Below are 16200 nucleotides of genomic sequence, written 5' to 3'. Positions count from 1 at the left end.
TTCTTCCCAGTGTTTTCTGTATATATTTAGAGGCTTTGTAATAAACAAAGAAAATTGAGCTCAGCAGGTCTTCCATTTTAAGGCAGTTCTTCCAGCCTTAAGAATTCTCTGCAGTCTGCCTACTTATCAGTGTATTCTGATGTGCAGCTATCTGAAATGCACCCAGTGTTCCAGTGTTGTAAATATGCTGAGTGCACTGCACTCTGCTGCAATCTCACCAGAAGGGACTTTCTAGAGGATTGCACGTTTGGTTACTCCATGTATTACCAACACACAATTAACTCCCAGAACTAGCTGAGACTTGTAAGATTGTCAGTGGGACTCCCTGCTCACCTGAGTAAAGCTTCTTTTTCACAGGCATTCATATGAAGACAAGACAATGGTTTGATTACACCCAAACTTAATAACTCAGGTCAACTGGGAATTATCTGGGAACAAACTCATATAATGTAAATCACTGCTCTTTCATCAGTCATTTTTGTCTTTGAGAACATCTACAAAGTTCCATGCTCCTCTCTGAACCCATTCTCACTGCTAGAACTCACCATTCTTCCTCTTCAACAACTGAGTACTGCTTTCTTAAAAATTAGGTCCCACAACTCCCCCATCTTCTTTAGAGAGCATCTAACTCTTAATCCATATGGAACTCAAATTCATTAAAGAGCCATGTCCCAAAGAAGACAACACACACAATTTTCTGCTGAACTGTTTGAAATGCCCTCACTGATCAACTGAACTGGCTGCTGAATTGCTCTGGAAAAGATACAAAAAATCAGGAACCATCTACCAAGAGAAAACCAATCTTTAGCAATTCATTCCCCAAAGTACAGATTTCATATCAGATACCAAAATCCTCTATCAGAAAACTAGGCTAAGAGGGGGGTACTACAAAACTGGAAGTCAAAACTTGACATAAACCAGAAGGGACAGAATTTGACAGAACTTCTGTATTCTTCTCTGGTGAGCATTTGGATGACAGACAATAATTTCTGCTCCAATTCTAAACTGATTTACTGGTTTTTACTTTACTTCTAAACCACATTTTAGTCACTTCTAACACGCACTTTTTGAGCACTTCAACATAAGCCTCTATTGAATTTCATGTGGTTTTTCAGTTAAATAAGAAATCCTTTGGTCAAAAACTATTTGAATATGCAGTGTTGAAACTGCAATAATCATCAATATTAGTTAATGTACTCTACCAATTTTGGCATCAGGATATGAAGCCAGAAAAACTCATGTAGCTGTGCTGCCTTCTTTTCTAGTCACTAAAGTTAACACACATTTCTGGTTAATTTGTTGAGTAGACATACTCAGGATATTTGTTAATGTTCCATCTAGTTAAGCTTCTTCCCCTTTGGAACTGGGAGGTTGCTATGATCAGAATTATAATTCTGATCTAGTATTCTGACTATAGGTACTTCAAATAATTATGATTGAAAAGCTGTAGGGAGAAGGGAAACAAACAGGACAGTAATGTAAAGCAAGTCCTGAAGAATACTTCCTGTTGTTTTTAAGTTGACCTAAATTTAAATTTTTTTCAAATATGGGTAAGAGTTGTAAGCAGGCAAGACTCCCTATGGTCCACAGTGAGGAAAAAAAAAAAAAAAAAAAAGGCATCATTGCCTAGTTACAAAGCAGAGAAAATCATACCTTGTTATATATTATAGTTGCTAGATTTATTGCTTCAGGGAGCAATACAGAACAAATATAAATAGCTTAAAAAAGCCAACAACAACAAAAAAGCCACCAGACAACTAGGCCTCCAGTCACTAAACATGACTTTCTAAATTATTTCTCCAGCTCACAAAGTAGTTAAACACCTGGTTGTGAAACCCAGGATGTTTTCTGAAGGGAAGGGTGATACTTCACATGCCCCATGTCTTTTATTTTTTCATCAGGCTCCTGCCACTGGCTGTTCACAGGGCAAGATGCTGAGCCACATGAGCTTCTGGAGTGGCTCCTTTCCTATGACTTTGCATTAAGTGACTCAGCATCTCCCCAGAGGGACAGCCTGGTGCAGATGATACAACAAAAGCCAGCCAAGTGAATTCCAGCACAACCAAGTTGTTGCAGTCACTTTTACATGCAGATTACCTCCTCCCATCTCAATGTTTTCTAAAATAAATTCAATATAATCAATACATACTGAAACCACTGATCTTTTTTAAATTAGGATACTTTTTACAACAGGTGTCAGTCCTTACAAGCTCTCTTTGTAAAAACCCTGTTTACCAGAAATCACATCATGAAATTTGCCATATCACATTATGTTATTAAATATTTTTAAAATCTCAATTTTCTTTTTGATTGAAATAGAGAATTCAATTAAAGGCTGGGATAAAAGCAGACAATAGTTGTGTGCATGCAAATTACATTAAAAGCATTTGTATCTGGTTTATTATTAAGATTTTTTTAAAGCTCATACATTCCTTTCAGATAACAACACTCAGGAAAAACTGACCTAAAGGTGATCTAACAACCAGACTTTCTGAATATTTCAGTATAAATTATCTCTCATGGTACCAAACATGGAAGATTCCCAAAGTCCACAGGTCAAAAATGGATCATAAACTAATCTTAAGCATATATAAATGAAGAAAAACTATGTTTAGCAATATTAGAACTGTTTGAGCAATATATTAGTGACAGGATACATCTCTGGTCACCTAAAATCTTGGAAGAATTTGAATTTAAAGAAAAAATCTCCATGTCCTCATAGTACTAACAATAGTAGCAAATGCTCTTACAACCATCTGAAGCAGATTCCAAAGCTGGAATGCACTGCTGATCTGCAAAATTCCAAACTAATACAGGCACACAGACTTTTACATAAGGCTTAATCAGTTGTTCAGCACAACTGCATGTGTCACACATTGTGTATTTGAGGTATTACTACACCTTAATACTTCTGGGAAGGCAAACTGAAGGAAGTTATGTGCTGTATACTTCCAAAGAGGTCAGGGAGAAGGGAAGCTGCACGTCCCTGCAGTCACAAGGGGGAATCAAGCTGCTCATGTGCAGTGAGAAGGGTATAGCACTGGAGTTGCCTTACTTTGAAAAAAAATCCCTGTCAGCCAAAAGCAACTATTTGCATACAATATCCATTACATAATCTGTCAAATCAAAGACATCCCTGCATTACTGTTCATTTATTTTTTAAAAAAAATCCTTTTATGGATCTCAAGAAAGAAGAACTCATGAGAAGTGATGTGCACTTGCATCATAGCAGCAGATGAAAATGTTCTCTCTGCTTTCCCTTCACAGCCCATGCACCACTGCCAACACATCACCCAAGCCACTGCCACAGAAACAGCAGCCATTATACCAGAGCTATCAGACAATCAGAAATAAAGCCAGAATCTTTTTGGCTTGTACTAACAGCACAGGATCTCAAGCTAAAAGATAACACAAACTTGCATTTTCTGCAGATTAAGCACTATCAGAGCTCAACAAATACATAATATTGTCTATCATGTGTAAGCACCAAACCCTACAAAAAACACAGAAGCAGGCTAGAAAGATGTAGTCAGTAAAGCATAGAGAGTTTTTACTGTTTCATGGAGCTATTACCATCAGATTATATGGATTTTATAAATAGTCATCTAACAGACCACCAATGTATTTTTTTCACTTCTTTTCCAGATTACCATGTATGCTGAACAGTATAAAGTACAGAAAAGACCTTTGGAACGCCAGTGACCACCCCACTTTGGAAAGAAACCTTGTGCCTCTGATACTGAGGCAGTTTCAAGTGATTGGCTGGATACTGGATGTAAATTGTTTTTTCTTAATCCTATTAGGCTATTCAATTCAGGCTTTTAGGATCATAATATCTTTTCCTAGTGATCTTCTTCTATTGATTTCCTACATTTGACCCACACTTTTATCTGCTGATACTTGAGTTTGAGACAGATCATCTGCTATGTCCATCAGAGTAAGTACACAGCCTAAAAACTACCTTAAACTCCTCCTTAAGCAAAAATCATCATTATTATTATTTTACCATGCTTTCATTTTCTCTGAGAATTACTTTTATACCTCAACTGCCCTTTGACCCCAACAGGCTTTTTGGTCCCAGGAGTTTGATCAAATCAGTTTTAGACAGCTGCAGTCTGGTGAGCTGAATCCCTTCCTCATTTGCAGTGTGTGTGCAGTTTCCAACTCAGCCACCATCATGCTTGTTTGGAAATCTGAATTACACAGATGTGTGCTGTAGCAGCTCATAATCTGTTGGAGTTCCAATGTATGAATATAAAAAGGAAGCAAGACTGTATCAAGAGAATAACATTCACTTTACATGAGGAAGACAGAAACAACACATTTAAAATGTCTATGGCCCAAGACATGTGCGTGAAATTATTTTGATTGCTGGTGCATTTTATGAGCAGACATGTGCCCTGTGGTTTCTTGTGATCATTTAAAAGGTCATGAACCTCCCTCAGTACATTTCCAATTAGGGGATGACATATGTTCAGGGCACCTAAAATTGAAACAAGAGCAAGATGGACAATAGCATCAGATACAAACTAGGAATAGCATCTTGAACATTCACTGTTAATTCTGAGTTATTGTATGTCCAGCCTCAGCATTTCTGCATTCCAAACAATGCTCCCTCCTTGAGGCAGGGGAAGATCAAGATCATTAGGCTTATTACCAAGATGACTCTTATTGATCCTGTAATCTTGACTTTTGCTCTGATACCTAAATAAATTAAATAAATTAAAAAACAATATTTTAAAAGGAATGCTTGAAAATAATTAAGTGGTCCTGGAAACTCCTATATGTATCTCAAGTGCAAAGAGTCTTGAGACTTCACAAATAAGCCTCTGGTGGCAAAAAACAGAACAGGGAGGTGACAGTAAGAATGGCAGCAAGAAATACTCCACTCACCATCCACTTATATGTTCTTTAGAGGGAATGGTTTGAAAGGAAGAATAACCAACTAATGACAAGGAAGAAAAATCAAAAGCAGGATATAAAATGATGGTTCTGACACTGAAACAGAGCAATGGAAATGCCCACAATAGTTTTAAAAAACAACTATCTAGATTTAAGAGTAGGTTTTCAGAAAGAATGTTTTGATAAATCATCTCAGAGATGTATTTTGAAGTTTCTGTTTCAAGAGGTCTCTGTGTGAGTTGTGGAGGACCAGGCAGATAAACAAACATGGAAAACACCACTCATTCTGTACAAGGTCCTGAGACTGATGCTGCGTGACCCTCAAACCAACAGATCTGCATAAAAACCTCTCTTGGAAGGCGAAACAAGTGGGTGACCAGCAGAGGTGGATACCGAAATCCAGACAGTCTGGATTCATATCCGAGAGCCGAGGGGCTCTGAGCCCCACGCCTCGGTCGGGGTCCGGAACCCAAGCTCCGCCTCACGGGGGAACCGAGCCCCCCCCGGGCTGGCGGTGCCGGGCGGGCCCTGTCCATGGTGCTGACGGGCGGGGGCACCTGGCCCTGGTGCTGCAACAGTCACAGAATCACAGAAAGTCGGGGGTTGGAAGGGACCTCTAGAGATCCAACCCCCTGCCAGAGCAGGAGCACCCAGGGCAGGCCACACAGGAACACATCCAGGGGGGCTTGGAAAGTCTCCAGAGAAGGAGACTCCACAACCTCCCTGGGCAGCCTGGGCCACGGCTCCCTCACCCTCACAGTCAAGAAGTTTCTCCTCATGTTGAGGTGGAGCTTCCCATGTTCTACCTTCAACCCATCATTCCTTGTCCTATTGCTGGGCACCAATGAAAAGAGATTGGCCTCATCCTCTTGACACCCAATATTTACAGACATTAATAAGATCCCTCTCAGCCTTCTTTTCTCAAGGCTGAACAGCCCCAGTCCTCTTGGTCTTTTCATAGAAGGGATGCTCAAGTCCCTTATTCCCTGGTCCCCTTAAGAACATCCTGGTGACCTGCAAAACAGATGGGGCAAGCACAAGCCCATGGGGCCACTTGCAGTCTTGTCTCCTAATTTTGGCAAATGTGCTAAAGGAAATTATACAAGAGATCAACTCATCTGTCAGGAAGGATAATGGCTACGTGCTATCGTTAACTCCCCAGCAGTATCTGTCTGAGGGTTACTGGCATCTGAGAGTCACAAAATCACTTGCCCTCATTTAGAAAACTTAGGTCACTAAACTAAAACTTCTCATTGGAATATAACAGACTACTCAGCACTTTACTTGGTATGGTCTCTTATTCCACAATAGGTTTTCTGGTCCAAAGAAAGTCCACAATAGTCCTAAAACTATAGCACTGTCCTGGGATATGAACAAGAGAACCTCATATTCTTGCACAGCTTTCTTCAAAGAGACACTTGACTTTTGAGTTCTCATTTAAAAACAAGGACTTCAATCTCAATTACAATCCCCCTCCATCCCTTTTTAGCTCTGTCTATGTTCTATGAGGACAGATTGGGAAGAAAGGCTCTTCCTGCTCTCAGATAGATTCTGCTCTACAATGGCTTGCTAAATGGTACCAACACATATATCCCTAAAAAATTACTACATATTACATTATTACTACATATATTTGCAGAAGTATAATAGGTACCCATCAAAACATTTGTTACTTTTGGTATCTCTTCATCAAGGGGCAACAAGAGGTAATTAAGCAAATTTCATGCCCATCCCACTCTGTTTCCTTGCAGGGGGAAATATGCAACACAAGTCAGCAGAATTCGGGAATGCTGAAGAACAGTCAGCAGTGAAATTTTCATTAGAACAACAAAATTAGTCTAATTTGTCCAAGTAAAAAAAATCTGTAACTTCTGTCAAAGTATATTTGACACCAGTGGCTCCCACGACCCAATTAAACACTTCACTTCACTGAAGGTGAAAAGTATTTGTTGCTTTTCTACACTTGACTGGTAGTCATTACATACATAACAGCCACAATAAAACTGGCATAAAATGGCATAATTTCCTTCTTCTAATAGTGTCAGTCTACACTGACAAATTTCTCACAGAAATTTTGTGCCTTACAAAAGAAAAATTAACAGCTACTTGCATACAGCAAGACCTTGTAACAAACTTCTGAGACTATAAAATCATGCTTTGATATCTCAGTATTTTCCATGTACTCTTTCAATATTTTTTTTCCTTTTCCAAGTCCAGAAATACACACAATTTGTTGCTTCCACTGAATAAAGAAGAGGGGGGGGGAAGTGTGCTTTTGAATAACATAAGTAGCACAGAAAATCAGACACATTCTGATGGGAAACTGTGTCTGTTGCATAAATAAAATATATGCTGCTATAAATACAATATGTAATACTCCTTCCAAACTACAGTCACCTCTTCAGAAATAAACACTTGAGTCAAAGCAGGGTAACAGACTGGCAGTGCACTCCTGGCATTTGTCAGGAGCATTTGTCAGGCTGACAGTAATATTAACCACAATCCATTTCAGTTGCTTTGGTTTATCATTGTGTGACTGATGATCAAAACAGTGCCATAAGAAGCTGCTTAAGTAAAGTGTTGGTTTAACCTATACACTGCAGTTCTTTAAATCTCTACTAACTGTGGAATTCTAGCTAATACGTTAACAAAACTGTTACTGATATTTGACACTTCCTAATACCTAACTTCAGCTTGCAACTTTTAAAAAGAAAAAAAAATCCTATTTATTAATTCTCTTAGGTAACAAAAAAGTATTGACCTGACAACCTTTCTGCCAAACCAAAACCTAAGTTTTTCTTTTCCTTACTCAGTGGCAGCACTAAATTGTGATGTGTTTCTGGAAGTGAATAAGGGAAAGAAATTAAGTAAAAGACTGTTGAAACTATGTAAAAAGTTCAATGAAATATCTTTAAATATTTTAAAAGCTTCAGTAGTGCAAAAGCACAGACATTCTACAATACATAATTAGCACTTATATTGAAGCATTACCACCAAAATGAAAGTATAACGAAAATATCTCAATACACATGACATTCAGACAGTCTGGATATTGGTTGGCAGTTGGGTATTAGTGAAGTTTTGCAAATATTTGCCAGAACTCATCATCTGACACAAAGTTTAACATTTAAACCACAGAGAGTTGCTACTGCTAGAAATGCCTAAACAGTAACCAAAACTTGGAGCTGTTATATATGCTGTTATGGCATAAGGACTGTGCCTATGGGAAGGGCTGGCATTCATCCAGAAGAGCAGCCACATTTTCAGAGATCAAGACACAGTGTCTGCTCAACACTGAGCAGAACATGGGGCAATGCATGTTAAATACACATATTTGTATAAATATTCACTGTTCCCTAAAAATAGGGGCAATTCTCTGCCAATCACCTGCTAAAGATTAAAAGACCCCAAGAATACCACGTGACAGGCTTAAACAATATTAATAAATTAATATTGTAATAATGATTTCCTTTATCAAGTTCATAGTCTTCAAGCATATGATTGAGAAGGTTAAGTATAGATATAGATTTAGATACAATCTAAGTAATGTCCACTTCATAATGTCCCTAAGTAATGTCTTGTCCCAGCAATAGCAATGGGAGGTATCCCTCAGGACTCAGTATTCCTCAAAAGCTACTTCCATGAATAGAGAAATCTATATAACCAGTCCCTGTTAATAAAAAAATGCATAGGAAAAGAGTGGTTTTGCTATCTTAATGGAGGCAAGAATAGTACATCACATAAAATGAAGAAAAATTGTGCTACACTACACTTAGTTCTGTAACAGGGTGGAGGAAGAAAAGCTAAGACTATAGGGCTGACTAAATTTATTAGATTACAAGTTAAAATACAATTAAAAAGAGCTGCCTTGGAAGCTTTAATTACTTTGGCAATTACATGGTATATGCAGAAGTTTCACTTAACAAAACTTTATGGAAAATGAGGTTGCAAAAACCATGCCATAATCAAGAAAGTTATTAATGACCAATACATTTAATTAATATGCTAATTCAAGATACACAGAGCTAATGTCATTCATAAGTTTTATATTTTTACTAATGTGCAATTCACATGTGTATTTTAAAATATTATTTGTCTTTGAAAGTTTGTTAAAATATAAAATATGTGTAGGTTTACCCATTTGTGTCAGACAGACATTTTGAGAAAGCACAGAGTTCATGGCTTAGTCAGGTTAAATAACACTATTAGAAAATGTTACAATTACAGTACCCTCAGTACATTTCTGCTTTGGACTTAAGAGTTCTCCTTTAGTTCTGTTTGTACATATATACACACAAACAAAAGGTACAGTATAGTCTTCAAATATATATATACACATATGTATATATACACCTATATATACTTGATGATTATACAGTACCCTTTTTAAGGTTAAAGTACTAAATCTGTAGTAAAAACCCCTTCATTTTCTGGAGATTTTCACAGACCTGTGCTTAAATTAATCAAATACAAACTGAAAACTTTCAAAAACTGCCCTGCTTCTTTGAGGATTCTTATATTCAATCAAATATCCATTTGTATGGAAGACTTTTGTGAAATACAAGTTCTTTTTAAAACACATTGTTTACATTTTCCACTATTTTGCTCCCCATGGCAATAATTTTCTATAATATCTAGCTTTTAGAAAAAGATTCTGCTTGATGACCACTGCACCAAGTCTTTGCAGAGAAAATGAGAGATGCTTCTACTTAGCAAAATGAAATATTCCTTTCTTGGAAAGGACTGGAAGACTACAATCACATTCTATAAAGCTTTAAACAGGCTGCATAATATTGCATCTGCATATGACTGTTTGGAAAAGAACCTTAGAAAAACAGCTACTCTACCAGAAAGGAGCTGTTTGGAAAATTTGTTTAAACAATGACAGTGTCTGTCTGACAAAGGACAACTAATTTACTTGAGCACACCTGAAGGGGATTGTAGGGGAACTGAAAAAAAAAAAAAGTTTCTGCTTATGGGAATCAGGACAATGATTTCATTTACTTAAAATAGAATGATATCACAGGCTTTGCTACTAAAAAAACCCCAAAATTCTCATCAGGAAAACAAAAAAAAAATGTTTTTTTAATATTACTTTGTTAATTTTTAGCTAATCCTTAGCAGCCTCAGTATTCCTAACTCCATTAAAATTTAATATTCAGTGTAAAGCATATGCTACAACTAAGATCACCTCCTGTTAACAATTATTGAACTGATACAATCAGAAGCAGAAAGAATACACCAGTAATTCATTTTTTCACTATTTGACTCCTGTTATCTGGATGAGCATTTAGAAATGAAACATTGTAATGATTGTGCATTTAACATTAATTTATCAAATGCAGCAAACCATGAATAAGACTTAAAGCTACCGTGATAAAAACCGGAGAGAAAAAAAGCTGTATCTGATGACAAATACCTTTGACAAATCTCTGAAGTTGCTAGGGAGTGTGAGGTCCAGCTCCTCTGATTCATAGTTGGTGATAACCCAAGGGAAGACAGGGTACTGATTTAAATCATTGTAAGTTCGACCTGGCAAACAAGAAAAAAAACCCAGAAGAGTTATACTGAACTAAAATAGCAACCTTCAAAGATTAAACAATGTAACTTCATGAGCTCTTAAAAAAGAACCAGTATCATTTGGTTTAGACCTTTTCTCACATTTTACTTTGCTTTACTGAAAAGGATAACCAAAAAGTTCACAAATTGCTAGCATTCAATTTAAAACACTGCAGCCCATTTCACTTTGTCAATTCTTTTGCAGTCACGTTCATTCATTTTCTATGCATTTTTCCTTTCCTTGTTTATGCCATTTTGTCTTCTGTTTCTTTACAGTGAAACACATAAAAAAATACAAAGGTAGTGAGTGACTTTTGTTGATACTAAAAATCAAAGCCAATTTTTGCATACTGTATTAAATTCTGTATGTGAAAGCAGAGTGAAGGTGCTCAGGATGAGAAAATGAGAAATTATGGAAGTAATGACCATTTCATCTAGAGAGTTGACTTTGAGGGGAAGTCTTTCTTGACCACTGAATATCTGTGGATGTGACAACATTCACCAGAACAGAAATTCTGTTCTAATTTCAGGTGCACACATGCAACTTCATACATCTGCAAGATGGAAATAACATTCAGCAAAAAGCCACCCTATTCAATTAGCATAATCACATACTATAAATACATATATACCACATACCCTCTTTTGTAATTTTAGTATGCATAATTTTTACACTGGTCCTGTCTCTTTTCATGTGTTGTTGCAGAAACTCATTCAGTCACATCCCCTCCAATCAGTGTGTTCTCACATTTTGTCCAGCCTGGTCTTAAAATTCTCAAAAAACAAGTTTTTACTTCCTCATCAGAGATATTATTTCACAACCTAAATGTATCAGGTTGTCAGGAAATATCTTCTAAAGCTTCACCTGAGCTTTTCTTTCTCCAGTTTTTTTCCATCATTCAATATTTCTCCATCCTGGTTTGCAGAATTTTTAAATGGTACAGTCAGATCCTTTCTTTCCTTTACTGTTTGGTTATGTTGCACAATATGTAATCTCATTCAGGACTGAGGCTACTTACATGATGCTGGGATACAGCTTCAAATTGACAGCCATCACAACAATCTTTTAACTCCCCATCATGGTAAACTAAACTCTCCCTTTTTTCATAATATTACCTTCTTGTTCTTTTTAACCTCAAATACCAAGTAGGTAAGAATTCTCTTTATTATTTCAATAGTCTACTTAAGCTGAAAGAAACAGTGTCACGATCATGCCTTATTCCATTTAGGCAGTAAGGAGGGAAGCAGATCCACTCTGCTTTTATAAAATCTGCCAGCATCCTGGCATCTCTGACTTAATGATTGACTAAAGACACCAGCAAAACTGACCATTTGTATAAAATGCAATTAGTGTGAGCAGAGGCATTTGTTATATCAAGTGTGTCAGCAAGAACCAAGTCTGAAAAGGAATTAACAGACCCTTCAGCACCATCAATACCATAGAAAAAAGATGAAAATTGAGAAATTTTGTAAGTTGGTCTGAGGAAAAAATATGTTGGTAAGTAAAAGAGAGGTCATAACACCTAACAATTAGCACCCGTTTACTAAACTGAAGTCAAGTTGGTTAGAAGCTAACTGGGTAAGATGGGTTAAATGAAATATATCTTAGCATTTACAGAATGAGGGATTAGGACAACCACACAGGGTTGTAATCCAGAATTAGGGTTTAGGATTAGATGAATGGTGTCCTGACACAGCAATGCTGGGGAGACAGACACAACATTGTTTTCCAAGACCAATCATATATTTTGCAACTGTAATATTTTTGGATTTCAGGAACATCCTGCTGCCTAGCTGAGACTGACCCAGGTCTACCAAGAACTTGTTGGTACACTGCTTTTCATGGAGCACAGTACTTAAGAATATTAAAACTTGTAGTAATAAGGGATAAAGAATTTACTATTTATGAGACTCTCCTAAATAACAGTTTTGTAGCTCTTGCTCTCCCACAACAGTCAAGATATTCTGACTTTAGAGATGATTTTTAGGTGTAGTTCAGCCTGTAGTTATGTGTATTAATTGCCTGTCGCTCTATTGTTATATAAACTTAAAAATAACTATGAATAAAGTACATATATTAGGATTTTGTAAAGTTGTTCTTTGGGGGGATATTGTACTTAGAAAAAGCTATCTATTAAAAGGGTAAAATCATGTTTGTTGAGATTGTGCCATCCTCTTCTGAGTCCTTATGGTAATTCATGTTACCTGCTATAGTGTTTAGAAACATCAGGTATTCAAAGTTGGAAATTTCTCTGTGTTGCCATCGCTGGGTCATATTGGAAGCTTTGAAAATCTGCCGAGGACTGGCCAAAGAAATGCGTCTGAAAAAAAAAAAAAAAATTGGAAAAAATAACAACAAATCTGGTGGGTCTTCCTTTTTTCCTACCCAAATTTTAGTGGCAGTTGTACACACTCTTTTTTACTCATTCCACACTCAAATTCTCTGGTGACCAAATTGCTATTTTGGATACCTGAAGTACATTTTTTAACATTTTATAAACTAACAAGAACAGAAGACATCTGAGAGATGGATATGTCAAGATTTCAAACTGAAACCTTTACAGCTGTGCAAATTCAGCTGGGCCATAAAGCCTTGATGGCTGGAACAAGAATCTGTTCCTAGTGATCTAGAGATGGCAGATGACTAAATAAGAAAATTACATGACTTTTAGAATTTCACATAAAAGTCAACTTTTAGAAGAGACTCTTTTAATTCCTCAAGAACAAAAGAAAACAATGATAATACAATAGAGTTTCCTTATGAAGCCCATCCTCTTGAGAATTAAATTTTGGGCAGTGCTGGGGAGTTAGCCATAAGTAACTCAATTAAACTTTCAGAATCTGATGCTGGAGCTCCTCGTGTTTGTGAAAGAAGACTACAGAGTCATTTCTTGGAGGAATAAATCAAGCAGGGAAGAGCTTATCATAGAATTCCCAAGACTGTTTTGTTCATAATAAAAAAAGCTGTAAATACAAGAACCACAACCATTACAAGGGAAAAAATCTAGATACAGCTTTTGTTCACAAATCTTTACAGGTACTGGTAACTGATTAAAGAAAACAGCTACAGTAATTGATTTTTTAAAAAATTTTAATAAGCTACATCATACTGATGACAAATTAATCCACACAAATGGATGTGAAATTTTGAACAAATGTGTCTGTACTTTCAAGTATATTTAAAAATTTTCACACATAATTTGCTTATGTAAATAGAAATCCTTAAATTTTTACAGAGTGGCTATAATTACAATTCAAGATATTTTTTTCTGGACTCAATTAAAAATAAAGGTAAATGACAAAATGCCCATCCCCACACCAAACACCCATGGGAGAACATCCCCAACTATCCCCCATCTGCCATTTCTGAGCAGAGAAATCTTTTTTTTTTAAAAATAAAAATATTACAGTAACAACAGTCAAGATACTTAAGGGTTGCTGTTTCTTCTGAAAAATTAGGAACTAATTTACTTTAAAATAGTTTATAATTAATTAAAATACAAGAGGTAAGCAATACCTCTTGTATTTTGGTTATACCTCAAAATGGAATTATATGGGAGATGGGGTTATACCTCAAAAATTTATTTGCATCAGGCTCAGTAAACATTAAACTGTGCTGCTATGCTTCATCTAGAGCATATCTGGTAATCAAGCCCTAATCTTCTGCAGTAAAAGATGTAGCAAGCTGAATAATATTCTTCAGTTTCAGGATCCAAACACACAGTGTGACACTGTAATACTAATTTCTTGCTATTTAAAATGTGAACAGTGTCCTCCAGAGCTAAAAGACAAGCACACCATACAAATGCTTCACATGCTGTTCAGCTTATATTTTTCTACACATCACTACAATATCCTGATGAGAAACAATCATTTTAATCTGCATTTAAATACTACAGAGGATTCAAGGATATTACAGTCAAGGTAATGTAATTGAACACTGTCATAAAAGCTAATCAGTCCTACAACCAGTGTTAAATCTGCCTCAAATCTTAGTGAGTTGGCAAGCATAAAGAAACCTGTTTTCCTTAAGTAGGGTAAGTGATTGAGACTCATTGCCAAAAAGAAGCTGTATTCCCTATAACAGACAAAAATCACAAAATAACCTCTAATAAAGAAGTGTTTATAATACAAACACATTGCAAACATGTGCGTGCAGATGTGATAAGCTGAGGATGGGTATGTTTTTCAGTAAAAAAGGAACTCCAAGAACTGACACATAAAATTAATTCAAACTGTAAAATACCTGGTCTGGGGTAGTCCAAAGATAGTACCAACACCGACCCGAGGTAAACAGTTAACCACTTTCTTTACCATTGCTTGGTCAGGGAAGTTGAACATTACACCCACTGTGAACACAAGAGTAGAAATATGGCATGATTTTACACCTTCTATTTCAGGTTTTCTGGTGCAATGAAATTTAAGCCTAAGCTTACGTGCTGAACAAGTAAAAGATCAAGCATATTTCCTACAGGTTACTACAGATAAATACTTTCCTAATTCCTAGAACTAATTTTATTTACCATTAACAAGATTTTCATCTCTCTCACTGTTATACATTCCACAAGGTCTACATTTGTTTTCCTTTCTAAAAAGAAGTTAAACTTATATGCACAGATTGACTGCTTAGAACTGATTTTAAAAGCAAAAAGTTTATCTATTAATTGGATCGCATTTACCAGTTGACTTCCTAGATATTTTTAAGATATATTCTTCAAAATACCAGCTTCATATTTTGTTTGAAACATTCAATGACATTTTTAGCAACCTGAAAATCTAAGTAACACTAATTATGGTGTCATCAGTGGACATTTATGACTCTGCAGAGTACAGATATAGGCTTCTGAACAGGAAAGTGCTTATGCATACAATTAATATTCTGTTGGACAATAAACACTTCAGACATGCACAGCAGTGCTATGCAAAATATGTGTCTGAATACTTACAAGACGTGTTCAAGATCAGAGACCTTTGGAAGCTCAGACAAAACCTCTTTGACTAGCATATGAGTCAAAGTATGCATTTGTATGCAAAGTAGGCAAAACTGCATAAAACATATTATCCTATGAAACATTTACTGCTATCAGGACAACAACATTTCACATCATTATCAAAACGACGTTTTACATTTTCATAGTGTCACCTTTAGATCTACCAAGTCTGGTATCTTTATAGGCAGTTTTCAGAATTTGTTTTTCAAAATTTCTTTATCAGTATAAAAGCACTAAAAGTGCCTTAAGAAACTTAATTTAAATTGCAGAGCCATCATATAACCGGGTTTAAAATGAAATTTAGAGGGAGAAAACAGCAGAAGAAAGTTCTCCAAGTCTTAACACACTATTTGAGTGTGTTGAGTAATTTCTCACAGTAAACATGTGTGTCTGAAAAAGAAACTGAAGAAAGAGGTGGGTGAAAAACATGGTTCATTAACATGGTAAATCCACATTTATTTCTTGGAGTTGCACTAGGTTCTAACTAGAAGAAAGTATTACTAGAAATAAACCATGAAAGTATAACAGTCACTGGTCTAATATGGTTGTGAAGTTCTATCATTATGTTTTTCTTCTTTATGTGTATAACTACCAACTGTTAACCCTCCAAAGGGACAAAAACACCCATCGTGCGTAACAGATGAGAGGTAGTATCCCTTAATCCAGAGTTTCCAGAGAATGCCAAATAAACATGCAGATATGAATGAAACTAAGGCACTGCAAAATCCCAGTTATCCTGTTTCATCAT

The 16200-nt window shown here is 36.2% G+C and overlaps 1 protein-coding gene across 7 annotated transcripts in view; it reads right to left on the bottom strand.

Moving 5' to 3' along the window:
- Window positions 1-16200, bottom strand: part of LRBA (LPS responsive beige-like anchor protein) — a 388894-nt gene that overhangs the window by 108520 nt on the left and 264174 nt on the right. For all 7 annotated transcript variants that reach the window (XM_071753672.1, XM_071753674.1, XM_071753673.1 and 4 more), the window contains 3 exons: window positions 14708-14810; window positions 12667-12782; window positions 10322-10434 (listed from right to left, as the gene is read on the bottom strand). In XM_071753672.1, the coding sequence (XP_071609773.1) occupies window positions 10322-10434; window positions 12667-12782; window positions 14708-14810 (332 nt within the window). The remainder of the gene's footprint in view (window positions 1-10321; window positions 10435-12666; window positions 12783-14707; window positions 14811-16200) is intronic.

This window comes from Heliangelus exortis, chromosome 10 (assembly GCF_036169615.1).
Source record: "Heliangelus exortis chromosome 10, bHelExo1.hap1, whole genome shotgun sequence".
NCBI lineage: Eukaryota > Metazoa > Chordata > Aves > Apodiformes > Trochilidae > Heliangelus > Heliangelus exortis.
This window is presented reverse-complemented; position numbering and strand designations above follow the sequence as displayed.